This window comes from Rhodamnia argentea, chromosome 8 (assembly GCF_020921035.1).
Source record: "Rhodamnia argentea isolate NSW1041297 chromosome 8, ASM2092103v1, whole genome shotgun sequence".
In the NCBI taxonomy this organism is placed as follows: domain Eukaryota; kingdom Viridiplantae; phylum Streptophyta; class Magnoliopsida; order Myrtales; family Myrtaceae; genus Rhodamnia; species Rhodamnia argentea.
In genome coordinates this window covers 3,946,750-3,973,607 of record NC_063157.1, presented here as the reverse complement: position 1 = coordinate 3,973,607, position 26,858 = coordinate 3,946,750, and the positions used below count along the sequence as shown (strand labels likewise).

The 26,858-nt window shown below is 40.6% G+C and overlaps 4 protein-coding genes across 7 annotated transcripts; 3 read left to right on the top strand and 1 right to left on the bottom strand.

Moving 5' to 3' along the window:
- Positions 1–4,176: 4,176 nt before the first annotated feature.
- LOC115744727 (MLO-like protein 10) lies at positions 4,177–10,325 on the top strand. 2 transcript variants are annotated; one of them, XM_048284121.1, is made up of 16 exons: positions 4,177–4,395; positions 4,826–4,883; positions 5,014–5,213; positions 5,858–5,971; positions 6,600–6,660; positions 6,767–6,855; positions 7,509–7,583; positions 7,660–7,748; positions 7,857–7,906; positions 8,007–8,047; positions 8,131–8,304; positions 8,883–8,918; positions 9,008–9,075; positions 9,461–9,521; positions 9,658–10,102; positions 10,147–10,325. In XM_048284121.1, exons 1-15 carry the CDS (start codon positions 4,264–4,266, stop codon positions 10,081–10,083), a joined length of 1,674 nt encoding a protein of 557 aa, XP_048140078.1. In that variant the 5' UTR covers positions 4,177–4,263; the 3' UTR covers positions 10,084–10,102; positions 10,147–10,325. The 2 variants fall into 2 exon arrangements, with proteins under 2 accessions (XP_048140078.1, XP_030535901.1); XM_030680041.2 differs by having other exon boundaries at positions 9,658–10,325.
- A 2,290-nt stretch (positions 10,326–12,615) lies between these two features.
- LOC115744703 (transcription factor SRM1-like) lies at positions 12,616–13,809 on the top strand. The gene is made up of 2 exons (XM_030680025.1): positions 12,616–13,052; positions 13,515–13,809. Exons 1-2 carry the CDS (start codon positions 12,616–12,618, stop codon positions 13,807–13,809), a joined length of 732 nt encoding a protein of 243 aa, XP_030535885.1.
- A 1,625-nt stretch (positions 13,810–15,434) lies between these two features.
- LOC115744728 (mitochondrial phosphate carrier protein 1, mitochondrial-like) lies at positions 15,435–18,676 on the top strand. Its single transcript, XM_030680042.2, has 7 exons — positions 15,435–15,575; positions 15,706–15,859; positions 16,447–16,796; positions 16,873–16,916; positions 17,272–17,486; positions 17,566–17,690; positions 18,310–18,676. The coding sequence occupies exons 2-7, from the start codon at positions 15,716–15,718 to the stop codon at positions 18,362–18,364; spliced, it is 933 nt and encodes a 310-aa protein (XP_030535902.1). The 5' UTR covers positions 15,435–15,575; positions 15,706–15,715; the 3' UTR covers positions 18,365–18,676.
- A 635-nt stretch (positions 18,677–19,311) lies between these two features.
- LOC115744684 (eukaryotic translation initiation factor 6-2) lies at positions 19,312–22,091 on the bottom strand. 3 transcript variants are annotated; one of them, XM_030680001.2, is made up of 8 exons: positions 21,868–22,091; positions 21,704–21,746; positions 21,402–21,498; positions 21,237–21,322; positions 21,068–21,112; positions 20,430–20,560; positions 19,836–19,946; positions 19,312–19,714 (listed from the first exon to the last, which is right to left on the bottom strand). In XM_030680001.2, the coding sequence occupies exons 2-8, from the start codon at positions 21,711–21,713 to the stop codon at positions 19,457–19,459; spliced, it is 738 nt and encodes a 245-aa protein (XP_030535861.1). In that variant the 5' UTR covers positions 21,714–21,746; positions 21,868–22,091; the 3' UTR covers positions 19,312–19,456. The 3 variants fall into 3 exon arrangements, with proteins under 3 accessions (XP_030535861.1, XP_030535862.1, XP_030535860.1); XM_030680002.2 differs by having other exon boundaries at positions 21,891–22,091; XM_030680000.2 differs by having other exon boundaries at positions 21,704–21,767; positions 21,916–22,089.
- Between the last annotated feature and the right edge of the window lie 4,767 nt (positions 22,092–26,858).

The following is a 26,858-nucleotide window of genomic DNA, read 5'->3' as shown; positions in this document are numbered from 1 at the left end:
ACCTCTGGAGATACGTGTATAGGTTTTTATTTATTTTCGCTGCGTATTTTATATGTTTTATTTGCCTATACATGTTACGCAAATCCCAACACCAACTGCCTAAACAGACACCATCCATGCCAGCTTTATACTTGGTTTTTTCCAGGCTTTTACCTTGTTCAGGGCCTTCCTAGTGTCTGCAGGGAGAAGATTGCAGCGACCGGTCACCATGAAAGCTCCCACGACACAAATGATGAGGACTTGCAGAACCGGCATCAAAGCCACTTCAAACAATGACCAGAAGCCCATCTCTTTCTTTTTCTCTCCCCCACCTAAACTTGCTGATACTTGGTACTGGTGTCGAGCCGGAGACCTCGGGTTCCCGCTTCTGATAATTGGTTCGACCTGGCCTTTTCTGTACAAGTGAACCGCCCTACCAGTGATCCTTGTTCGAGAGCAGAAAGGCTAAATTGGGTTGAAATTGAGCAAATGGTCCCAGAGTTTTGTTGGCAACGACATGCTTCAGCAGATAATGTGACGCTGGAAATGCTTAGCCAGGAATTAAAATGGACCAAGAACCAACCAAATGATGGCATCATCACTTCATTTGTCTGTGCTCGGACCAAACGGTCAGCACTCAAAGAGTCAACATGACATGCTCTCTCACTTTTTTTTGTCTGGGATATGTGAACTTCGTTAATATAAAAAGAGGATGCGACAAGAAATAGTTAAGCCTCTGGTCTAGACTTACAGCCTTATGAGCTCGACCATGTCGGACTGTCAGAAAATTAATGTCCAACCACCTATGCAGTCAGTCAACGACTATAATGATAATCCAGGTTGATTTTCTTTCGACCTCAAAGTCGTCGACGATATCATCCTGCTGCAAGTTGTTCATTAATAAGTTAACCAGGGGCTCCGTATGGTTGTGCCCAACTTGGTACTTCGCATATGGTGGTAGAAATTCACTAGATTACCGCCGGAGGATGGGCGCGAAGGTAATTTACGAAACGGTCAGGATGTGTCTCAAAGTATCTTATGACGTCGGCTAATGTCATATTCCAAAGCGGAGTTGCAGAGGCCAAGATCACCATTGCCGATGTGTTTATCGCCGCCAAATTTGCTTGTGGAAGGTAGACTCTGTTAAGAACAAGGGTAATTGAAGAAAGCCGGTCGTAATCGCTCTAGCTTTTGCCTAAATTTCATATTCGATAAGACCTCGTCCAAGCTGGCATGGAAATGCATCTGCAAGCATTAAAGTCGGGAATGTCCGAGGAGGACGGAACATGCCCAAACCCTAGCGAGTCCAAGACTTGCCGGGCTCGTGGATGGGCCCAATGGGCCGACAGGCCTTTATCGGATTCATACGTCCAACATGGCTAGGGTTGTAAAGGAATGGACGAGAGGAGGGACTAAACAATAAGGAACTGTCTTATTTGTAAAACGGAAAAAAAAAAAAACAATAAAATAAAAGAAGGAATTCTTAGTCGAGTGGTTTGAAATTTGAATCATGCATAATCATGAGAGGGATCCTCGCGTCCATCGTGAAAAAGAAGTATCCCACGGCGTCGTTTCATGCACGTCCCTTTCGATGTGGACGTTGGCGGACCCTACCATGTTCACCGGATCAACCATTTCAACTTTTGATTTAGGCACTACCCTACCCCGGCAATGTGAAATGGACCGAAAGGGGCAGTGCAGACATCATCGACGCGTGAATGTTCGTTTGTTCAAACGAAACGTACGAAGCCACTTAATTTTCTTTCTTCTTTTGTTCGCGATCCGCGGACATCCCGACGCAGACGAGTTCTCCCGTTCCGTCCAACGATCTCGAGAGAGCACTTTTCCCCGCGTTGGGGCGACGCGTTCGGAGGGGTTTTACGCCTAAAAGTGCTCCTAACAAGATTGGAACCCCAAAGATGGCAAGAAAAAACAAGCAAGCTCGCTCGCTGTTAACGTCATACGTAAATTTAAGTATTAGATTTTAACCGCCACCATGTCGAAGGAGTGCCGGGATTCATTTAAAATTCCGAAAGCTGTTCGTACTTTGAATTTAAGCCCCGGATATCGTAGATTAGGTTTAACTTCTCCATCAAGGGGAGAAAGTTGATTGTGCTGGAGAGGCTGTGTCAATGTGGACGTGAAAGATAAATAAATAATACCACCCCCCATCGTCACCGTTCAACACGATGATCATTAGTTTTGTATTTCCCACTTAACGCCCACATAATTGACTAATTATTGCATTTAAAAATTGAAAAGAAAGGCACTTTCAGCTTCCCCAAACCTCTATAATTGATCGCAAAAAAGAAAAAAAAAATAGCACTATAACATTTGATAATGACATGGAAGTGGTGACCATTTTTTCTAATGTAACAAAATGTAATTGTTGCTTAAATTTAATTTTAAGGAGATTGTTAAGGTAGTAAGTTTATTGTGCGGGTGCTCGATTCGGTCCGAACCTTTTTAATTTTGCCAGTTTGATCCTAAACATTACCGCAAACTTCTAACATAATCATTATCCGGATCAATTTTTGCCGAAAACAACCGACGAAGTGGTGTGCCATGTAGGACGTGCGGTCGTCTATAATTACACCGTTACGTCAACGATTACCGGTGACAACAAATTGGGAGACAGATATTGGAATTTCCCATAGAGGTCTAGGAGTAAATTAACAAAATTGAAAATTTAACGACTGAATCGGTTTTCGTAACTTGACTGAATTATACATTAGCCGAATAGAAAACTCGTTGACATAGCAACTTGGGGAAATATATATATATATATATATATATATATATATTTGGGGGACAGAGCAACTTGATTAAATAAATCGAAATTACAGGAACTTGATCGTAAAAAAAATAAATATGAAAAAAAAAACGCAAAATTGCGGGAGCAAAAGAGTACGATATTTTATTAATTTATTGTGTTCCGCAATCCAGGAGATTCTCCTCCGGTTCTGACGTGCGCCTGCACGATTGACGGTCGTGTGGACGGTTGTGGGAACGGTCCGTTCGTCCAGCCCCCAACCTGATCACGCGTTGACTTATCAGTCACAGATGCCACGATATTATTATGGGGAAAATGGCATAAATGACAGAATTAAAAATGAGTTGCCATTCACATTTTAGGAATGCTCAAACCTCAGATTGGATCTTGGATCTTTTTACCATGTGGAACGTTCGCAATTTTTTTTTTAATTTTGTTTTATCGATAAAGGTTCCCCGATCTATGCTTTTATTATTTTTAATTGTGAGTTAACACCGTTAAAAATCCCAAAGCGAAAATCAACGATAAACATAATACAAATTAATTATTCTCTAGGGGCCATTGGCTCGTAACTAATTTTTGTGTCTCGATTAAAAGAACTCGAATTTGCACCCGAACCCAAGTCTACCTTCATTAGTATTCCATCGAATATTATGTTGGAATCCGCATATGACTGCGAGATAGATCTGACATGGAGAACAACAGATCCGACGTGGAAAATCCACGTGCGTGGACATGAATGCATGCGCAAAGGAGGATATGTTTGGGCCCGAATTACCGATTTTACCTATTCTTTTTTTTTTGTTAGATGAAAAAGTAGTTTGAGATAAATGTGTCGTGAAAATCTCGTTGGAGTCTCCACAAAATCCTAACTAATCATCTTACCGAGAGCGTTAGTGCATCTTTATTTTAATTCCGGAATGTAATAGTTTTCGATTAGTCCGCGCATTGGTCCCTTCTCCCTCGTTTGCCCCTTATTTGAAGGGATCCAGCAGAAAAGATCGACCGAATTAAAAGGAAAAACGACAACATAAAAAACACTCGTCTTGGACGAAAACCACGAAATCACGAGGACTTAAATTCAACGTCGACGTCGAGAGAACCTGAAACCGCTGTGTCGAGAAACCGACAGCGCGAACGAGGTCGTTCTTCGTCGCTTTCACTTTGCTTTGTTAGAAATTTTAGTGGGATATAACCAAAGCTCGAAAAGCATTTTTCCCTCTCTTTTTTTCCTTGTTTTTTTTGTTTTTTGGAAGTTCCGTGCTAGCCCCTGCTTCGTCTTGACCGCCTATTAAGCCGTGATCAGTCCCTTCCTCTGAATCCAGAGCTCCCATTTTTGTGATTGGTGAATACGACGAGTAAAGAATAATTAAAGGGTCTTTCTTTGGAAGCATCCTCCTACATCTTTCTTTATTACCTGGTAAAAGGTTTTCTTTTTCGAAAAAATCTACTCTCTCTCTCTCTCCCTCCCTCCTTCTGGGTTTTTGGCTCGAGAGGTACAGGGACGAGAAATGGCGACGGAGAGCAGTGGTTCGCAAAGCAGAGAGCTTGATCAGACTCCGACATGGGCTGTTGCTGGTGTTTGTGCTCTTATTATTCTCATCTCCATTGTGCTAGAGAAGGTCCTTCACAAAGTTGGAACGGTACGAGCTTCATCTGTGCTTCGATGCTTCCATTACCTTTTCTTCTTTTTTTCCATTTTGAGCATGTGGGTTTATTTTACTTTTGCTTTTGGGTACGTTTCTTGATGTTTTGTTTTCGACTGTTTGTGCCACATGGGTTTTTCTTGATTCATGCGTTTCCTGGAGCAAGATTTCTGATTTTCTTGGGCTTGAATGAACCCAGCAGAAATGCCAGAAAAAAGATAATAGCCTTCGAGATTGTGAATGTGAAGTTTGAGTGAAATTTTGCAGTTCTGTTGCAGTAGCCTGTCCACGTTCTTGAGCTTCATGTGTTTGTTGATGAAGTTGACACTGTCTGAAGTTCAACGAGTACTAAGATGATGCTCTGTTCAACTGAAGGATACCCTCTCTAATCACTTCAAGCATAATTCGTTTGTTTTTGGTGTTTCAGTGGCTTACTGAAAGGCATAAGAGGGCTTTATATGAGGCTCTGGAGAAGATCAAATGTGGTAAGAATATGATTTTAATAATTGATTAGTGTGCAGAATGCGAGCCTGATGATGCTTGTTGGAATAAGAATATCATGTGAGTATTGGCGATTCCTTGGTTTCATGTCTAACGTTGCTGTCATTAGTGCAGAGTTGATGATTCTAGGCTTCATTTCGTTGCTTCTGACGTTTGGGCAGAGCTACATTGCCAAGATATGTATCCCAATAAGCGTAGCCGAAACAATGTTGCCGTGCGCGAAAAGTTTGACCACTGAAGAGAGACGGCGGAGACTTTTATGGTATGAAAGGAGATCTTTGGCGGCTGGTAGCTATGCTTCTAATTGCTCATCGGTAAGTGCATGCATTGCTTTTTGAGCTAATTTATGAGGGAAAAGGGCAGAGCTTGAGTTGCTTGATTTCTATATTCGTCTTCTTTATTCACAAAATGGTACAAAGCCAGTGCCATGCCAAGCCTGGATGTGGGAGGAGGGAGGGGCATGTCTTGGTTCGATAGCTAAAACTCCTTGTTTTCTAGAGAATCGCTATGAAACGTCTTCTATTTCGTTCATTTCTAACTGATTGTCTAAGAAAGTATAGCTGTATTCATAATTCCTTGAATGTCCTGACTCATCCATGTGAAGATTATTATGTTGATCAAAATCTGCAATCAAATGGCATTTTCTACTTTACAAACGAAGCGGAGGACAGGGTTTTGTAACTTATGCTAAGATGATTGTCACTTGTGCTCAAATGTCTGTTGATTTCTATTTGGTAGAAGTTCTTCAAGTCCTTAGTCTCCAAACAAATTTGAAGCAAACAAAATTATATTGCTATTGCTTTGCCATCCCAACTTCCATAATGCCTCGTCCTAATTCTTTGTAATTAGGCACTTCATTGTCTTCGTCGATATTTCGGACAAGGAAGTTCAGTAGAGTCTTGAGAAGTCGCAGTTATGATTCCTTAAGCTTAACAATCTGTCTAATTCTGCTCAACAGGGAACCCCGCTAATATCTGTCAATGGATTGCATCAATTGCACATCCTCATATTCTTCCTCGCCTTCTTTCATGTGTTGTACAGTGCTGTTACCATGTTGCTTGGAAGACTAAAGGTATGGATTCCCCCTCTATCACGGTGACTCGAGTAATCTTATTGACTTCTCCATAGCGATGCAAACAAAAAGCCTCCTAGACTGCTATGATTCATGTGATCAGAACTTCTTACTTCTCTGGTTCGTGTGGTCATTTATATCAAATTTGAATTGGGACCATTAGATGGCAATTTGCTCCGATGGCTTCAACCCCCAATACAATATTCAAGCAACGGTGGTGCAGGGTGAACTTACGTTGATATTGCTAATGCAGTGGCATGTGAGGAGAAAATTATAATATATGTTTTTCTTGGAATTATCCTGCTCGTCACGTGCATTATCTTGTAGGAAAAAATATAATTGGCTGCATTAGGACCACAAAATCACTGGTTGACATCAATGAATTGAATGACCTCATTTTTTCAAACCAGTGGTTTTTTCTCGAGGCATTTAATTCACTTAGTAACTTGACCCTGCAGCCTTATTAGCGAAAAGAGCCACTAGTATTCTCTTCTTCTGATGCTGTCAACTTTTTTTTTGGTTGGTAGATGCTGTCAACTTAAATCACCTGGAATTGCACTGTCAATTTTTTAGCAGTTACTTTGTATGATGATAATAAATTGCCAAATGTTGCTGAAACATTGGATAGATCCGTGGCTGGAAGCAATGGGAACAAGAAACTTCATCTCATGACTACGAGTTCTCTACTGGTACGGTACTCACTATTCATGACTGAGAAAGATCCAGCAGAACTTATTACTCCTTGAGGAGCAATGAGCTGCTATCAGAGCTATCTAATTTGCTTCCATGATGCAGATCCTTCCAGATTCAGACTCACTCATGAAACATCGTTCGTTAAGGTTCATTCCAGCTTTTGGACAAGGATTCCTTTCTTCTTCTACGTTGTGAGTAACACATCTTATTCCACATACATAATTTCTCAAGGAGAAGATGCAAATACATGATATACAGTGGTTTCTTAGTTCGAACCACTTTCAATGCTCATAGGAACATAGTGAATTTAGTATGATCTGAGCAACTAGTGTTTTTGGCTTCATTTTCAATGCTCCAATTGTATTAGTGGTCAAATAGGGAGATATGCCCAGCGGGTCAGCATGTCTGCAGTGCAGCTCATAATATGAATGGGATGACTCGATAGAGGTTAATACTAACATTGACCACCTTTAATAGTCATAGGCATGCACCATTTGCCACCCAAGCGACATGCTTTTAGGAATGGTGCTGTGTAGTTAGCTTTTGGCCCAACTTTTGGATGGAATACCCACATTCCAAAGTTGGTCCAAAGACTAAATTCTGGAGGATGAATGAGGCGTTCCTGAGCCATGCAAAGAGAGAATTAAATTCTGGCCAAAAAAGAAAAGGGAGAATTAATAAGGAACTCAAGGCTTCTAGAGAAATCAATACGCTGAAAAAGCTCAAACCCTTGCAGCAGGCAATGAGAAGGACAAAACAAATTGAATTCTACTCTCTATTCCAGGTTTCATACATTTCGTGTGTTTGGTAGAGTCTGAAATCTCTCCAACATCTTCTGTTGCAGGGATGTTTCTTTCGACAGTTTTTCAGGTCGGTTCATAAGACAGACTACTTGACATTGCGAAATGGGTTCATTGCTGTGAGTCTTTGGCCTCAATTGGACATTCCTTGTGACTATTAATATATAAGTACTTGACCATGCTATGCATAAACAGGTCCATATAGCCCCTGGGAGTAAATTTAATTTCCAGAAATATATCAAGCGGTCACTAGAGGATGACTTCAAGTACGTGGTTGGAGTAAGGTAATGGCCTGCTTGGCTTTGTAATTCTGTTTTTGGAAATCCACTCTCATAGAAGTTGTGAAGAAGAAGAAGCCATGTTCTTACATTAGCTCTTTCTTTTCTTGCCAGTCCTGTGCTGTGGGCTTCCTTTGTAATATTTTTGCTTCTCAATGTTAATGGTGAGTCCTTTCTATCCAGTGAGAGGCTTTTAGAAATATTCTTCGTCTTCTTCTAAACTGGAGAGTGATATGATCGAAATTATGTACATATGAATTTCAGGATGGCATGCACTGTTTTGGGCTTCATTGATCCCTGTAATTGTAAGAGATAAAATCTTTGTTGTGGTTTATACTATCCGAGTCAGCTTGGAGGCTACATCTCATGACCTTATAAATAACTGCAGATAATATTAGCTGTCGGAACGGAACTTCAAGCGGTTTTGACAAAGATGGCTCTGGAAATCACTGAAAGGCATGCGGTTGTTCAAGGAATTCCTCTGGTACAAGGCTCAGATAGATACTTCTGGTTTGGTCGGCCTCAGTTAGTTCTTCATTTTATCCATTTCGCCTTGTTTCAGGTATTCATGCTTATCTCTTTTCACTTGTCGGATTATATTTGGAATAACCAAACTAATCGATCAGATGCAATGTTCTCTAAATTCTTTTCCAGAGCAATCTAATGTAAACTCTTGGTTGCTGAAAGTTTTCTTATTGGAAGAAGCATGTTAAGGCAGCATAATATTATTTGTTAAGAGTCTGAAACTATGGACCAAGACTACACTAAGGAACAAGGAATCTTGAGCTAAGAAGTCAAGGAAGGAAGCTGCTTCTATAAATGCCCTGTTAAATGGGAGGGCGAAGGCTTTTTGAAAAAAAATTGTCTAGTAAATTGAAATGCTTATTTTTGTTTTTTTTTGCAATTCTATTTAGAGAGAGGGGGCTTCAAGTTCTTACAGCAAAAAAAGTAATCTGCAGCTTTTTCTTCATAGGTGTTACTCTAAGGATAAGCATGCAGATATAATTTTATGTTAGCTTGATTTGGTTGAGAGCAGCTTTTTCTTCATAGGTGTTACTCTTAAGGATAAGCATGCAGATATAATTTTATGTTAGCTTGATTTGGTTGAGATCCTTCACTAAGCTCTTGTTTTTGGTGCAGAATGCATTTCAGATCACATATTTTCTGTGGATTTGGGTAATGACCTGATCTTTATAAGCTTCCTTTTACACTGACAAAATCATCTTTGGTTGTCTCAATTCAATTAAGAGTTTCTTCCTTTGTAGTACTCTTTCGGCTGGGACACTTGCTTCCATGACAATGTAAAGCTTGCAATCGTGAAAGTTGCTCTAGGGTAAGCCGTTGATCTGCTGTTTCTTCTCTTTGTGATATTGCTACAGCTTGGACATTAGTTATGTCAACAACACAATGAATATTGAAACAGCCTTGAAATCATCGTCTCTTATAAAGGCCAATAGATTATGGGAATCGAAGGGAAGATTGCCTCGTAAAATTGGTCGCCGAAATTGCTATCCTTCTTGTATTTGTATTTGACCACGTAATATAGTTCCCCAATTCGGCTAATCCTTTATTGATAGCCGGCATCATTCGAATTAAGCTGTCACTGGAAGTGCCTAGCAGATGGGTTCACCATTTAGTCCTGAAGCTTTATATAATCTCAAGGAAAACTTTTGGTTTACCTTGGATTGATTGATCAAATATTTAATGGGACTGTGCAGGATAGGAGTCCTATGTCTCTGCAGCTACATCACTCTTCCCTTATACGCCCTCGTAACTCAGGTATATTTCATTTCGTTGACAAAGAATTTTTCATCAGAATGTGTTTGTCATTTTTAATCTTGCTATTTGGTACATACATTGAGAATCTAATGCGGAGTCTGATGTTAAATGCAATAAAATTGGCGCATGAACACAGATGGGCTCGGGCATGAAGAAATCAATCTTTGACGAGCAGACATCGAAGGCTCTAAAGAAGTGGCACATGGCGGTGAAAAAGAAGCAAGGCACACAGGGTGGCAAATCCCCTACTCGGATGTTTGGTCGGAGCCGGAGCCCAAGCCCAAGCTCGTCGACCGTGCGATCTTCAAGCCACAGGCTGCGCCGCTTCAAGACGACCGGGCACTCAGTTCGCTCGTACGACTATGACGACAACAATCTATCTGATAATGACGGGGATACAATGTTGCCGACATCCGATACAAAGAATTTAGTCACGAAAGTTGATCCTGAGGATCAAGTTATACATGTGAACGACTCTGATCACGGGGATAGAGCCAGTGATACCGATGAATTTTCGTTCACTAAGACTGCCCCAATGAAAGAACCGCGAACGGCTGGCTAGGCTTACGACTCCAGTTGAGGGCGACAGTTGCCTAGGGAATGTAGTTGTCCGGCGGCTGTTGAGAATGGCACAGCATGGAGGAAGTAACCAACTCTGTTCCGCTGTGGGCTCGACAACCCGAATTTTCGTCAGGGGTCTTCTACCCACTGTTTGTAGTTCGCGTGACACCCATAATCTATGTGGTAACAGTGATATTTCTGTTGGAACTGGTCAGTTTTGTGCAGTTACCATATTTCTTGCCAGCCTCAATTTTCAGAATCTCCCAAAGCTCGTTGAATTAACTTGCCGTACACAAATATTGACACTCGAGATATCTTTTTGCTGGAGATGGGAGTTGATTATATTCACATGACAAGTTCTTTTTTCAGATAAGCAGAAGTTCTTAGACCATAGGACTTTTCATTCAGGATAACAATAGAACAAATGCTGCTCCTGAAGTTTCCGATCCTCGGCACTTCACCAGCCACAAAGTACGCGACTTTCCATTCAATTCGTGGTAGCCAAATCTCCGAATCGAATGTGGTTGAGCTCACGACTTTTATATAGTCAATGTTGGGATAATTGTCTCAGAAATAGACATTTTATACAATTAATTCAATTCTAAAATTTTCAATTCGACCAATTTTTTATTTTTCGAAAGCAATTTTCTACTCACTATACCAAAATGATATGTGAGAGAATTCGTAACGAATTTCAAAAATCATCACAACAAAGTAGGCCCAAGCCAAATTCCTGAAATCAAGGTATGCTCAGTAGGGGTTAACGCACGCTCTTCTCTCAAGAACATATTCATGACTGCATCTAAAGCAAAGGGAGCGGCGACCGATTCCCGAATCTCACATCGCCATTAGCGATGAGCATTCCTGGGATCTCTCTCTGTAGCTACGACTTTGTCTTTCGGCGATACGTGCCTAGTTTGAGCATCCCCAAAACCATTGCAATATGGAGGCAATAAAAGCATTTTGAACAAGCTCAGATTTGACGCGTGTGAGAGTGAGCTCTTTAGCAAGTGCGAGATGCCAGAGCTTTTCAAAATAAATACACGTTGAAAGAGCACAAATTTGACACCAGAGCTGCTGTGAACACCATTGAAGCTGGAGGTTTACTGCTTATTCACTAAAACTCCTGGATCTAGGATAACATGGGAAGAGAAGATCTCCCAAATCAAGGTGTTGATCAGTAGAGTACTAGAGTATCGCAAGAAACAAAGAAAAAGCTGAAGGAAATTTAATCCTAAACTTTCTGAAGATTTTTCAATGTAGTTATTCGGGCCAATTTTGATCAGAAATCGCTGACGAAAGTCAATCGTTCTACGTGGCATCACCGACACTAATGTGAATAATTTTTATAATTTCTTTGATTTATAACTTTTTCTTAATCTTCTATGTTTTTTATTTTTTTTTCTTTCCAACCTTCATCTTCCCAGGAGGGTCACAGGCGAGGGCCTGCACGTAGTCGTTGGCTAGTGGGTGAGGGCCGTAATATGCCTCACGGGGTCGCGACAGCCCGCGCACCTCAGCTTGGGGAGTGGCTTGTGACAAATTAGCCGAGTATAAAAGATTACATTGGAATATCCCCTCTTTGTTTTAGGAAAAACAAATAAAAAGAAAAACATAAAAAAAGGGGAAAATCATATAAAATAATCGCAAAAATCGTCCGTATCAACGTTGGTCATGTCATGTGGATGGTCGGCATTCGGTGGAACGCCGTGTCAGCAATTTCCTATCAAAATTGATCAAGAAGATTACATTGGAATATCATTCGGAAATTTATGACTGAATTAGTCAACTTGGAAAGTCTAAGATTGGATTGGCCGCAGTACAATAGGCTTATGATTTTTCAGACAATTTCTTCAATAATGTAGTGAATAGGGAGTAAGCTAATATCAAGATATATGTCAGAACTAGGTAATAAAATGGCAAATCGCCCTGTCAAAGCTAATTAATATTGGCATGTAATCTATACTTTTTCATGCATTGTAATTACTTGATGTATCGGAACTCTCGTATGGTAATTGCGATCGACAAAAATTATCGATAAAAAGATAGCACGAAGGATAACGGGTGCTCCACCTAAGTTGGGCAGGCGGCGACAAGAGCGGTTGCTCTAGTTAGAACTAGTTAATACCCATCTCGTATACCATGATAATAACCGTGGTAATATGCCTCCACACATTTACTCATCTTCTATCGTCTGATTTTCATTTTGTAATAGTTCTATCTCGTCTCCGTAACAGATTAAGCAGAAATATAATCTAATCTAAAATCTATGCATGAGCATTAATGGAAAAAAGTTATGCAAACGGTAAGCCCATTACACGTTTCCCAAACAGTCCCTTGGCATGCCAATTGCCACTTCATTTCCAACTTAGGTCCTCTCAACTTACCATATATATGCACAAAGGGGTCGGTCCATTCCTTAATTTCGAACAATTTTCATGCTCTATATAAAAAAAAAAAAAACAAACCCATAAATCAAACACCAAAATCAAAGAACTACCTCTCAGTCTCTTCACTCAAATCATCTCCGAAAATGTCTTTCTCCCCCTTTGGTCTCCTCCACATGGAATCACAGTACTACTTTGAAGCCATGCCCCACGGCGGCTCTTACTTGACCTATCTGCTGTCGCCGCCGACGCCGCCAGAGCCCATCAACGACCACTGGACCGTCGAGGAGAATCAGATCTTTGAGAGATGCATTGCTGAGTTTGACCATCTGTCTAGGGACTTCTTCGAGGAGATCGCGCTACAAATCCCCCGGAAGAGCGTAGGGCAGATCCAGAGACACTACGAGGCATTGGTCGAGGACGTCGCGATGATCGAGTCGGGCCAAGTGCCGGTCCCCGAGTACGGTAAATCTATGAGCATGGTTGACAAGAGGACAAAGCCGAGGGACGAGGCGTCGGAGAGTAAAAGCACTCATCAAGCTCCAAGGAGGAGGGGAGTCGCATGGAGCAGGGAAGAACATGAGTACGACTTTTTTCCCCCTAATTCATGTTTGTGTACTAGATATATAACTGATCTTTACACGAGTTCTTTTGCGCTTCTGTAGTTTTGAATCTTGAAAAATCACTAACCAAGCACGTTCGAAAAGTACCAAAAATTATAGAAAACTTGATAAAATAATATCAATATCAGCGCTGGTGGTGCCATGTAGGACGGCTAATGCTCACGTTAGCGGTTTCCGATCTAAATTGGCTAGATGGACTGAATTTGTACCAATACAAAAAGATTTATGACTAAATTGTTCTAATTAAAATGTTTAGGATTGAATTGATACCGATGCAATAAGCTTATGACTTTTTTTTTAATGAATGAAATCTAATCGTTTTAGATTTCATTCATCTCCTTCCCTTTTCGATTTGTTGTTTACAGTTAAATCATTCAACTGTAAACAAATGGGGTGCAATTGTTGATTAAAACAATTGACAGGTTGTTCCTCGAGGGTTTGGAGAAGTATGGGAAGGGCGACTGGAAGAGCATCTCCAGGAACTGTGTGAAGACCAGGAACCCGACCCAAGTCGCGAGCCACGCCCAAAAGTACTTCAAACGCCTCAAGAACCACTCCGATCGCCGCCGTTTCAGCCAGCTCGCCGATCTGTCGGCCCTGCCCAGCACATCGGAGGCGATCGACCGTCCGTCGATCTACATGCCTTCGCTCCGGCTTGCTTCAATCGGAACCCCAAGGAGTGGACTCTCACTTGCGTATTATCTAGGCAAAAACTAGAGGGAAAAAAAATGGCACCTTGAATAATGTTGGTAAATAGTTCTGATTTCTCCCTAGAGGGTTTTGATGTTCATCACAGTTGCAACCATTTAAAGAGGGAGGCTATAGATAAGATCTAGCTAGAATGAAAGTTGACATGTACATGCCATGATATACATAAATAAAATCGGCGACAAACCGAACTAATGTATCGCAAAATACGGGTATACTATAGTCGATAGATCAATTTCCCTGTGAATTTCGAATCGATCCGAGCAAAACGAGGAATTTCTCTCCTCGTGGTTTAACTTCACAAGTAATCACTTTCTCATTATTTGGAGTCTCCAATGGAAATGTTTCTTTTATCTTTTTGGCGACTAAATAATGATAAATCCTTCATTGTTAAGGTTGAAAAATAATTGGATCTGTCCAATTACCATAAAGTACCTAAACGTTTTCTTGTCCAGGAGAAGCATAATCAAACCTAGAATTTATCAAATCGAGCATTCGTTTTAAACCTACATCCTTGCTTCAGGTGTAATTCCAGTAAATTACGGCAGTATTAGTGCCCATGGGCTTGACATATAAAAAGGGTGAAGTACGTTGTTAATCGCCTACTGTCTAGGATCTATCTCGATCCGACGACCCTCGTCGGCATTCCTCGGCCTAGCGCGAAGGCCTTCGGGATCTCTGTCGCCCTTTCTATTTTCTGACACGGCGGCGCACGCCTTGCGCATTTTTCACGTGAGTAAAATGACGATATTGATTGAAAAAAAAAAAAAACTCAAGTTTATAACCAGAGAAAATTAAAGGAATTGCGTTTTCCTCCAATTCAAGTTGAAATGTCATGTTAATTGGCGGGTTACAAGCATGAACATCGCCCGAAATTATATTTATTGATTTATGTGTGAATAATATCCACCGCTTATAACCAAACAATCATAAGGGTGGTAGGTTGTCTCTCTTTACTTGCAAAAAATGAAATTACCAAAAAAGTCCTAAACCTATTGTAATTATGTCAATTCAGTCCATTTGGCTGGCCGACTCTAACGTGGACAACTTTTAATAACATTTTAATATTTTTTTTTATCATTTTGATTAATTTTTTATTTTTTAATAATTTTATTTTGTCTATTTCTTATTTTATTTTATTTTTTTGTTAGGGGCGCCACCTCCGTCGGCCCCTATGTGAGGGTCATGGGTCCTCGCCGGCCACCGGGTGAGGGCCGTGAGCACTCACCAACCACAATGAGGGTTACGTTACGGCCCTCGCCACCTGAGAATGAGGGTTCATGACCCTATGCTAGTTGTCGCCGGCCTTCTACTCGCTCTAACCAAAAAACAAAAAGAAAGGACAAAAAGATAAAAAAAAAGTATGTATAAGGATAATAATAAAATAAAATTATAAATGCTAGCGCCGATCGATCAAATGGATTGAATTGGTATAATTATAAAAGATTTAAGATTCAATTAAAAAATATATTTAGAGCTGAATTGGCATAATTTTAATAATTTAAGATTTTGTAGTAATTTAAAAAAAAAAAAAGTTGGCAGAATAGGAAGATTAGACGAATTGACTGTGCTCTCCAAAAACCGGCAACCAAAACGACAGCGTGTGGCGGCTTCCGATTGCCGTTCGATGCCCTTCCGAGAATAGGGGTTTACTTAGGGGTTTAAGCGCAGGATGTCCGAACCAAATATACAGAGAGACGTGCACGTATGCGTAGATTCTCCAGGGAATTTGCTTTCTCGTCCCCTCTCTCTTTCTCTCTCGCTCGATCGATCGGGTAAGTACAGGAAGGAAACTGCCTTGCAGATGCAGAGTGAGGCGATGGGGGAGATTCTCTGAGCAAGGCTGCTTTGGAGGTCGTCTGTTTTTTGGTTATGATCAACAAGTTTTGATTTATCTTTCTTTAGGTGAAGAATAATGAGGGAGGTGGCGGAAGGGAGAATGCGCGAGGATAATAGAGGAGGACATTACTATGGAGTTTGTGCGGTTGGAGGAGTTCTCAGTGCTGGAACCACCCACCTGGTTATTACTCCGCTTGATGTTTTGAAAGTCAATATGCAGGTTTCATCTCTCTCTCTCTCTCTCTCTCTGCTTTTATTTATTTATTTTTGGCTTCAACAATGTTGTTGGTTGCTGGGTGTTGGATGTTCTGTTTTTGTTTGCATTCTTTGGTTCAATGCTGTAGTGTGAAATTGTGAATCATATGAATTGGAGCGACATGTTCTGTTCTTTAGTTGAGCTCAGTGAATAAATTGAGTCAGTTGATTGTTTCCTCATCAGCATATCAGAGGTAAGACCCCAAATCACTTTCTCTTTTTGTACTGGTTTTATTGATGACATGAACTCAAGAAATTGAATAAAAGAGGTGGTGCTATATATGTTCCTGCAATGATTGAACTATAACCGGTTGAGTTTACAAGATTCATTATATGGCTTGTTTAGATATTTTTCTAGTGACAGTTTTGACCCTGAATCGCTGATATGGTCCAATCCAATTGAATGTGGAAAGTTCAATCTTCAACGAGAATTGGATGCTTCTACAGTGTGGCTTTATTCTTTTTTGTTCCTTTTTTGGCATGTATTTAATATTTCTGCAAAGATTTGTTTCTCTTGAACGTTTTTATACGTGAATCCTTGTTATTGTGTAGGTGAATCCAATCAAGTATAACAGCATTTACTCATGTTTCACTACTCTATTGAGAGAGCAAGGCCCTTCTGCTTTTTGGAGAGGTTGGTCTACCAAGTTCTTTGGATATGGTGCTCAAGGTGGGTGCAGATTCGGTCTCTACGAGTATTTCAAACGGGTTTACTCCGATATCTTGGTCGGCAGCAACAGGAGCTCGATTTTTTTTCTCAGCAGTGCTTCTGCGGAAGCATTTGCAAATGTGGCGCTTTGCCCTTTTGAAGCCGTTAAAATCCGGGTTCAAGCCCAGCCCAACTTTGCAAAAGGCTTGGTTGATGGCTTCCCTAAAGTATATGCATCAGAAGGCCTTCTAGGGTAATTACTGTGGCCTCAGTATTGTTTACTAGTGTTAGAGTTAGGAGGGACATTCTAATGCTGTTCTTGCTTTCAGATTTTACAGAGGGCTTCTACCGCTTTGGGGTCGAAATCTTCCATGTAATCTTTTTGTTCCTTCTTGTGCTAAGTAGAGTTGGTCAGCTTTCTCATATTGAATATTGCATCTAAAAGATGCTAGATGAAAGGAAGCTGTTCTATGGGGGAGCTGTCTTGGACCATTCTCTTTCTATGTGACATTAAAAACTTAATCCCTGAAGTTCTTAGGTGGGAGAACTAGTCTATAGGTGGTTGGTTTGTCCTCATGTTATGCCTGCATCTTTTACTTCTGAATGTTTATAATACATATTATGTTCATATTTAAGTATGGAAACTCAAACCAAGTTGTTGAACCATTGTGTGCCCGAAACCTGGTATTATTGCATATTGATCGTCTCTTCATTTTGTCCCGAGGCAGTTTCAATGGTGATGTTCTCGACATTTGAGCATTCAGTGGATTTCCTGTATCGTAATGTCATTAGAAGAAGAAAGGAGAAGTGCTCAAAAGTTCAACAACTCGGGGTGACATGCCTAGCTGGATATGCTGCTGGATCTGTTGGTAGCTTTATATCAAATCCTGCCGACAATATTGTTGCTTCAATAAACAACAAAAAAGCTGACAGCCTCATGCTGGTATATGTTTGTAAGCAGTTATTTACCCTAATGTCTCAGAAAAGTTGGATCCGATCTATAAGTTTCAATTTTGCAACAGGCAATCAGGAATATTGGGCTTGCGAATCTGTTTACAAGGAGCCTTCCCATTAGAATTATACTTGTTGGACCTGTTGTAACTCTGCAGTGGTTGTTCTATGATACCATCAAGATTCTTAGTGGATTGTAAGTGCACTCTGTCTTTCTAATTTTGCTATTTCTTTCGTTATTAACTTGTCTGGTTCACTTGTTTTCTCTTTGTGGGTGAATTTCTTCTTGGACAATTGCCTAACGGACCCACAAACAGGATTCTTGTGTTTACAAGGGTTCGAGTATTGGTCTTACAAATCCTTGTCTTGCAATTGATTGAAGAGATATATGTTGTGTATCCATCTGTTTGGATCTTGGGATACTGAAATTGCCAACTTTTCCAAGATTGTCCGAGGCATGGATATTCGAGTATGTGGAAAGAAAATGATAAAGTGGAAAGTTTCTCGTCCTAAGGCTTCTTTGGACCATTTAGCAGCATTTGGATGCTTGTCTGTCTACTTGTTTTTGGACATAATGGTAATGAACTCTTAAATTTCTGGAGTACGTAATCACAGAAAGTAAGTGCAGACTTCCTTTCATTTGTATGCTAGACGTAAAATGACAGTTTCACCTACCTGGATATCTAACGCCACATAAAATGAAGGTTTTGTTCCAATCTGGCAAGAATTAGGGACTAGTTCGTTATGATTTAGTCTTCGTAAACTTCAACACTTCACAATTCTCTGCGCAATGACAAGTTGATGGTGTCTTGCAGGCCAACAAGTGGTGAAGTTTCAGCTGATCCAGTGAGAGAGAGTACAAAAGAGTGAGCTATGCCGGAACAATTGCAGCATTCTTCAGATAGTGAGGTGGTGTCGTCACCAAGTAAGGAAATTAGAGCTTTTTTCTGGCGTTGAATATGCTGGAATGTTACAATCAGTGCAACTACTGAACGATTCTGACAAACCATGAGATATGATGGCAGCTTTTTATGCCGTTGCATATCGTGGTTTAAGGCTCTAGTTGTTCTAGACGTTTGCTCATTCATTGTTCTTGCTTTTAGCTCATGGGAGTATCTCTCCCCCGGCAACCTGACTTAGATATGTCTGAATAATGTAATGACGAATGCTTGTTCTTGCCAAGAATATATGGTTGCCTGATAACTTTCAGGCGTCAGACTGCATTTCTAGGTTCTCATATACTTGTAGGATGTACTTGCTCCCTGCAGAGACATGTAGCTTGGAGAAGAGAGTAAGGTTGCCTGGATTGTCCTTTCCTCGCGAACTCGACTTACAATCTTATTTAGGATTTGAGTTGTTTGGTTGATTTTGAGCGTTTTGAGTAAGTGTGAATTTAGAATTTAAAGAGCCATACTTTTGAAAAGAAAATGATGTTCTCTTAAATAGGAACCAGGAGATACTTGATGTGAAGATGTAAAGTGATCTTCAAAAATAAATTTCAAGCGTACATTTTATATTTTCAAAAGTAGAGACATATAAATAGTCATTGGCGAAAAATGAGACATACTTCTGAAATTTTCGAAAATAACTTTTATAGTGCTCCAGCTTTGTATTTCCGACTCATATTCGGATGACCACAGTGTAATTGCTCGTCGCATAGCAATCAAAGCGTTCGCGTCAATTGCCTTTGAGGACTCTTGACAGGGCCCTCAAATTGCTAAGAACTTCGAATTTCGACCTTAGCCGTAAGGTGTAAACTTGTTCTTCAGATGCTGTCATACATATTATTCTCTCAGGGAACTTTTGCACGCATGAACGAAACCCAACTTACTACTCAAGAGTGGCTTTAATATTTTAAGCGATCTTACGGCAAACAAACACGAAATTCAATTTTTGCAGTCTACAACTTGGTAAGACTGGAAATTGCACGTTCAGACATACATATAAAATCAGGATAAATGACTAGACAAAGCTGTCGATCAAGGATTTCCTCATCTCATCGACAATAGCACTGGGTTGAGCTTCCCTCAACTTGAAAACACTCTCGATCACGGATAGTTCAGTCGCTGTGGTGTCTGAACCGCAAAATGCTATCCAGTCATTCACGGTCATACCGGCTGCGATTACTTCGCTACCTCGGTTTACAGTTCCAGCCACCAAAGGAACCTGGAGGAGGGTCGAGAGCTCATCCAAGTCTTCAATGGATGTATGTGGATGAACCTGCTCCAACATATTTAGCATCTCGTAAGGCAAAAACTTTTAAGTAATGGTAGATGCCCATAAAGAATGTCCAAGTAAACCAAACCGTGCAAAAGACAATGGAAAGACTGTTCTATCTTACCAGTCCACCTCTGTTGGAGAAGGCACAATAGCTACCCACAAGAATGTTGCCAGCAATAGTCTGCCTAAAGACTTCCACTCCAAGAACATCTGCAATTATCTCCTCCGTCTCCTGATTCAACCAAATAGGCCAGCAAAAAAAAAAATTCAGGATTCTTCTGAACTCAGACCATACAATGAATTCTTAAAGGGGGCACAAGAGGATTTGATTCCATAAACCACGCACTGGAAGGCACTGAATCCTAGCTGGAAGTGATTTTCCCACAAGTTCTACAATTTTTTCAACACAAAGATCATCCATAGGAAAAGGCTTTCAGCGCTGCCCAATATGCTTTCTTTTTCCAAATATTTTTACGAAGTACCTTTTTTTTGGGAACTGCCATGAAAAGTGAATGCTGCTGAGGAGGTCCACAACATACTTACTACATATTTAATGAGATCACCCAATTGACTCTAAGATTTAGTGCACCATATAAGAAAACACAAGGAAAAAAAATCGGCCAATTTAATCTCAAACGTACTGCACAAAAGAATTCGGATTTTGACAGGAATTGCTTGACAAAATACTGATTCCCAAGGAAAAAAATGAAGTTACCCTGTCAAGATCAGTATGAGTAAGGGCAACATGATCATTGCACGCTATGCAGTTCCCCAGGGCAGATAGCTTTTCTTCAATACGTTGAACGACAACTTGATCTGGCAGACTATTTCTCAAGTGTTGAAGCTCTAAGAAAGAAAAATAAGTTTGTAGAGAATGGAAGTCAAATCAGCAAACCAGTCCAAAAATGACGAGAAAATTTATCCGGCTTGCACCTACATCACAAGATGAAGTGGACCAATTCTTCCTGTTTAAGCTGCAGTTTCGTCAGCTCTGAAGTATAGTTTACTTCACAGAGAACAAATTTGTTGTGTGATTTCTTTTTCATGTGGGCTACTAACATATAGAGAGGATAGAAGATTGCGGGTATGATTGAAAATGATTAGCCAACCAAAGCATCATTGTAGCTTATATGAAGAAATATACAAATTTGGATTAATCTCCCACTAAAAGCATTATAATCATAGAACCTTATTCCTATAGACTGCTCCCTCCAAATGTATCTTATAAAAACATATGTCGGAATTGATGCGCCCTCTCACATGTCTCATTAGAGTCTAGGATAAGAATCGAATGCATCGCTATTAATCAACAAAAAGTTACAACAAGCTGTGAATCGTCCAGAGAAGACTAACCTTGGTCAGTAGTGTTGTGTGGCACAAGAAGCCCATTCTTGTTTCCTGCCATGAGATGTCAAAATATCACGTTATTAAAAGTTGGCATTAGCTAGTACAAATTTAGATTCAAAAGCAGCTTCAGCCCGTGGACATTTGACGTTTGCAAGGGGGAAACAATGATCTTTACCTGCACAAAGTCGCCCAATGATCCTAGTGCCCGAAATGGACGTTTTAACAACCGGGATAACATCAGCCAATTCAGTCTCAAACGCACTGCGCAAAAGACAGGAATTTTCAAAGCGAGATACAGCGAAAGAACATCGTCAGACTGCGGTAAAACCATTCGACGAACCTGTAGAAGTTCTCCGATCCCCCAATTGCAACCAAACAGTATGCGTTTGTCAACTTGGAGAAGACCCCGACTTCGCATGAGTTCTCAAACTGAAGCCCTGCGCACAATTTGCACCGAACGCAACTAAAAATCCAAACATGAGCACAATCAAGTCGAACAAAACAGCTCCGGTTAAATACAAATCGCACGAACACGACTACTCCTGTTGAGTTCAAACCATCATCTCCATCGAAATCTACGCAAATCCAACTACACGAAAATCACTAGCGAAACGACAATAAAACTATCGGGGAAGGGCTCACTGGTTGCCATATCAGCGTGCGTTCAGGAGATACAAAGAACAACCTGCAGATGCCAAGAATCACCACACATAGAAAACCCGAATCAGCAAACCCGCAGCACAATCGAAACGAAGATCCGAAACAGCACAAACCCATCAAACGAAAAACAATCCAACCCGACATACGCTTGCAATGATCGACGAACAACCTCCAGTCGAAAAAAAAACTTACAAGTCGATGCGAGAATCCGGGCTGTAGCTCAAGGGTGAATGCTACCGCCCTTAAAGAGGAGGCTGTTGAGGGATTCTCCTCCGTTTGAATCAGGGTTTTTACTTTTTTAGGGTTTAGACCAGAGAGAATCGGAGAAGGGAGTGAGGAAAACCGGGGCAGGAAAGGAGATACTTTTATATGCGGCTATGCTTTGCCTTGCCACGTTGGACCATGAAGGGGACATCTTGTTGGTGCAAACTTGTCGGTTTGTTGACAAAGTCTTGCAAAAAAAAAAAAACATTACTTTGGCAAAAATATCAAATTTATTTGCCAAATAAAAGAATCGCGAAAATTTTCAGGTAAATTGAGAAAAATCAAAGCAATTAATGTATCTAACCACGTATATTTTTATGAGATCCGGATTCAACTTTTGTTTAATGTATAATGTGGTGCCTAAACAAAGAGAGTGCGACGAGGACTTTGAGAAAAAATGAAAGGCTTTGGTAGGTTACTTTTCATTTCTATTTTTTTAACAGAGAAGCTAAAAATTTTAGTTTCTCATTTCTATTTCAAATATATTTTTGGAACGAGAATTTGTTTCGGGAAATGAAAAAATAGAATTACATTACCAAACGAGTTTATGTTCCAAAAAATAGGTTTGGACCGAAATAGAGAAATAGAATGGTTATCATGCGCATCTTAAAATTTTGGAACATCTTTAATGTAGTTTCTAGACTACACCGAAAGTAATCAATATTTTTCCAATAAATTTAAATTAATAAAAAGATAACATTGAATCAAGTAATTAAATTTTATGGACTACATTGAACAAATTAAAAATTTAGTGATGACATTACAATTAAATTAAAATTTAAAAAACACATTAAATAAAGTAAAAATTCAAAAATCATATTACATATTGAGCCAAAATTCACGAATCATTCGTGTCAATTTTTTTGTGAAAACGTAATCCAAAGCGAATGGCAAATGTAGCATTCGGGAAATAAACACGAGGTATAAATACGAAAGAAAAATCACGTTCTTCACATATCACGTGGAGGTCCGACATTTGTCACACCCCCTAGATTAACCTTGTCTGGGCACGTGGGTTCCAGTTGGTCAACGGACTTCTTGCTCACGTAACTTGACCCGCAAGAAAAGAAGCGGGGCAGAGCGCGGGCCCCGCCCGAGCACCCCGAAGTCGAAGGAAGATTCCTCGGTCTTTGTCGGATCTTATGAGCTAAATGGCCTCCAATCCACAATCGCTCTTCCTGCTCGTCCGAATGCGTCGAGGTGGTTGCCATCACGTCTGTGATCAGGACTAGCTTGGATTTCATGCGATTGACGCTAGACCTTCCGTTCCCATCGTGTCCTTATGGTGAATGTATCTTTAATTTTTTATGGATTTGAGCCAATCATTAAAGTTCGAAAGTAGTAATATAAATATTATTCTTCCTCAAGCTATTATATTAAGAAATGGAAATCGAAAGTGTATTTTATTTTTTTGAGAGTCGCTTTTTATAATCCTTGATTTGGTAGTGGATTTTACTTCTCTCATTCCAGTGATTTTTTTTTTTGTTGCGAGGGTTTCTACAAAAACCGTTTTTTGTTTTGTATTGTTTTTCGCATTGATCATAACGTCTTATTTACAGATAGCTAGGCACGAGGTTGTGCGATTCTCGAACATAACATTGTCTCCGAGTCTTTCTTTTAGTATTACCTCTAAACTCTGCCACCTGAAATTGGAGATGATTAGAATTGGCCTCCCCTCGTTGGAAGAAAAGCTTTTGGTACTTCCTCCATGAAATAACCGCCACCCAAACGTCACGTGAGCTAAAAATTCTGCATTGTTTGTGCGCCCAAGCTCTTAAAATTTTAAAAGGCTTAGAGTATGGGCCGCGTTAGTTTTTTGCGAAGATTTAATGAAAAATATTTTTTTGAAAAATAATTGATTGTATCGCTTATAAAATTAGCGAACGAAAAATATTTTCGTCGTCCACGAAAATGCGTACACATAAATTGTTGGCGACAATGAACACGTCTCTCGTTAACTAATTATTTCAAGCGATACATGATAATTTTTTGAAAAAATATTTTTTAAATCATTCATTTTTCGCGGAACAAACGTGTTATTGCTCCCCTAGCGATGGAAGGAAGCTTTTGCGGTGCGAAAGGGGTGGAGATGTCTCGAGGTTTTACCAAACGCCGAAAGCGTTATTTTATTTTTCTCCATGGAAAAATTCGTTCAATTGCGAAATGGCAAACTTATATCTTCCCTCTCCTTGATTTAGCCAAACGCTTCAGCAGATTTGATTTGCCAATTCATTGGTTCATGCCTTTCTCCAATCCAATGTACTCGATGATTGGCGAATTCCTTTTCTTAGTTCCTGGAATTGATATTTTTCTTGGAAGATTTTGAAGGATGAAGAAAGGACCTTGGTGGCATGAGATTCGGGTGATGATAAAGGATGTGCCCCAGGGTTTCAATCCATCAAAGCCTTGGATTTGCCATCTAGCCGTGGCCACAGAGAAAAAGAATAGAATTAGTTTGGACCATGCATGATTAGATAGAAAAGGTTAATACCACAAAAATTCAAAACTGATATAGTTATGATAAATTTACTTTATACTAATTTTTTGACTAGCAAAAATCACAAACCGGCACACATATGACAAATTTACTATCCATTAATTTTTGCTAAATATTACCGTCAAATTGTTGAGTTTGATGGCACGTAGCGATTGACGGGGGTATACCCGTTTTGGGTCTTACCCTTTGTTTGTCACGGTTGCTTCAGTTTTGTATTTTTCGTGGTGTTAATCCAATTTAATGGAAACCAACGAAGGTTAAATTTGTCACAGGCGTAGTAGCATTTTGAAGTTTTTGGTGGTTAAAAAATTAGTTTAAGATAAATTTATCACAAGTGTACCATTTTGTGATCTTTGGGTGGTCAAAAAATTAGTCTGAGGGAATACCGTGAGAAATGTACCGGTTTGAAATTTTTCGTAGTATTTAACACTAGATAGAATAATTTCTCTGGACACCAATAAAAAAAAAAAAATCTATCGACATGGGATATTTGGACGTTATTAGACTCCATCAATATGGCAAATGCAGTTGATTATGGAGTTCCATCCGCACGCATCGAATAAGGATTGAAACGACCGAATAGGTGCAAGCCGGATCAAGCTCTCGAGCTTCTTCAGCTGCTTCTTTACAGATTTGCGTAAGTTATCGAATCGCATGATGTAACCGGTGCACTAAGTTCATATTCAGAAAATTTTCGAACTCGGCGTGTCTTTCCACCTGGGATTTTGAAACTCGCGCGTTACCCAATAGAAAGTTCATCTCGCACTCTTCGTTTCGAACAAAGTCAAAATGCTATAGACTTAACAGAAGGAGTAATACCAGGGTAAACAAAACCCGGTTAGCATCTAGATCAAGCGTCCAATTACTAAGACATTTCATCCAAAACGAATCCTAATCCGATTGTTGCTCGAGCTGGGCTAGAACCATCAGTTTTCTATTTCCTAGGCTCGAAAAAGATATATTCGGGTCCGAATGACCGAATCGGTCTGGGTCTGATTCGATCGGGCTGGTTCGGATATTCAGCTCTCGGAGGGACGTCTCATTTAGAAAGGAAAAAGAAAACACCGGATCTAGTGAACCAAGTTCATCGGATTGGAAAAATTCATGAAGTGGACAAGCAAAGCAATGCACTCGATTCGTGCATTTATTGCTGGTCATGGTGCGACAGAATCAAAAGAATCAATCACGGCAGCAAAACAGAATCGACCGATCAGATGCAATAAACCTCAAGAAGACGAAGAAGAAGAAGAAGAAGAAGAAGTTGTTGCAGGTGTTATTTATATTGTAGATTCATCTACAGCTCTTCCGAATCTGGAGGCGAAGGACCGGCTACTGTAGTATTCCTCTTCCTCCTGCCGCCACTCTCCGTCGTCGAAGTTCTTGGCGTAGCTCAACATGTCGTACCTCACCGCCTCGTGGTCGCCGACCTGCTGATAGTCGCCCGCCGCCGACGCAACCCTCAGGACCCTTCTCCTCACCTGCAGAGAAACCCGCGTTATCCTCCTCGCCAGCCTCACTGCCAGCTTCCTCCTCCCCCTCGCGAACCGCCTCCACGCCCTCTTCGCCGCCGACCTCCACGAGAACGCCGTTGCCGCCCGGTCGGACAATGCGTCGTTTCTCGAGTACTTCAAACGGTAAGCGATCTCCATTTGCTCTCTCTCTCTCTCTCTCTCAAATGGACATCGATTCAAGTCATAAATATAAGGGAATGGAGAGAGAGAGAGAGAGAGAGAGAGAGAGAGAGAGATTGGTTTGATCGCCATTGGTTGTATCAGAAGTCAGTGTGAAGCAGCGGGAGAAGCGGGGAAGGTGGTGCGATGATGGTCTGCTTAATTTATGTTAAATGTCTAATTTAATGGGGTTTGGATTGCAGCGTGAGCAATGGCGAGCGCTTCGTGAATGCGAGATCGAAGACGATGCTGCACTGTTGTGCTCGCGAGCTTCTCTTCTGTATTTTCATGGGCTTTTCCTTTGACCTCGGGAATCACAAAATATGATAAAACTTCCCACGAAGAATCCGATAGGAAGAAGATGAAGACGAAACGGATGACGAGCCGTCGACGCTAAGGAAAAAACAGCGAATTGCCAACGAGACGAGGGGCGCCGATGAATCCGCCGCGTCCCCGTGCGATTCACGTGACGCTTTCTTGCCTCTTCCGTCTCCCGGTCCGTGAGGCGCATGCTGCGAAACGACGCCGCTTCCCTTTGGGCCCTGTTATCGTTCGTTTCTGGGCTTTTCCGACAGATGGCAATGGCCCAATGGGACCACGAATGAGATGATGGGCCGAGTCCATTCGAACTCATAATCACTTTGTTAATCGCACTTGCAAAATTAACAAAAAGTCCTAATTGTCTTTATTTCACGGCATGAGAGAA

Bases quoted from the DNA above. Each gene is read 5' to 3' on its own strand.
- LOC115744703 (XM_030680025.1), top strand. From the start codon at position 12,616: ATGTCTTTCTCCCCCTTTGGTCTCCTCCACATGGAATCACAGTACTAC. The intron at 13,053-13,514 runs GTACGACTTTTT...AACAATTGACAG, and splicing joins TGGAGCAGGGAAGAACATGA to GTTGTTCCTCGAGGGTTTGG.
- LOC115744727 (XM_048284121.1), top strand. From the start codon at position 4,264: ATGGCGACGGAGAGCAGTGGTTCGCAAAGCAGAGAGCTTGATCAGACT. The intron at 8,919-9,007 runs GTAATGACCTGA...CTTCCTTTGTAG, and splicing joins CATATTTTCTGTGGATTTGG to TACTCTTTCGGCTGGGACAC. The intron at 9,522-9,657 runs GTATATTTCATT...GCATGAACACAG, and splicing joins TATACGCCCTCGTAACTCAG to ATGGGCTCGGGCATGAAGAA.
- LOC115744728 (XM_030680042.2), top strand. From the start codon at position 15,716: ATGAGGGAGGTGGCGGAAGGGAGAATGCGCGAGGATAATAGAGGAGGA. The intron at 15,860-16,446 runs GTTTCATCTCTC...GTTATTGTGTAG, and splicing joins TTTTGAAAGTCAATATGCAG to GTGAATCCAATCAAGTATAA. The intron at 17,487-17,565 runs GTATATGTTTGT...ATTTTGCAACAG, and splicing joins AAGCTGACAGCCTCATGCTG to GCAATCAGGAATATTGGGCT.
- LOC115744684 (XM_030680001.2), bottom strand. The intron at 21,113-21,236 runs GTAAAGATCATT...ATCTCATGGCAG, and splicing joins CATTGGGCGACTTTGTGCAG to GAAACAAGAATGGGCTTCTT. The intron at 19,715-19,835 runs GTAAGATAGAAC...ATGTTGGAGCAG, and splicing joins TCTCCAACAGAGGTGGACTG to GTTCATCCACATACATCCAT.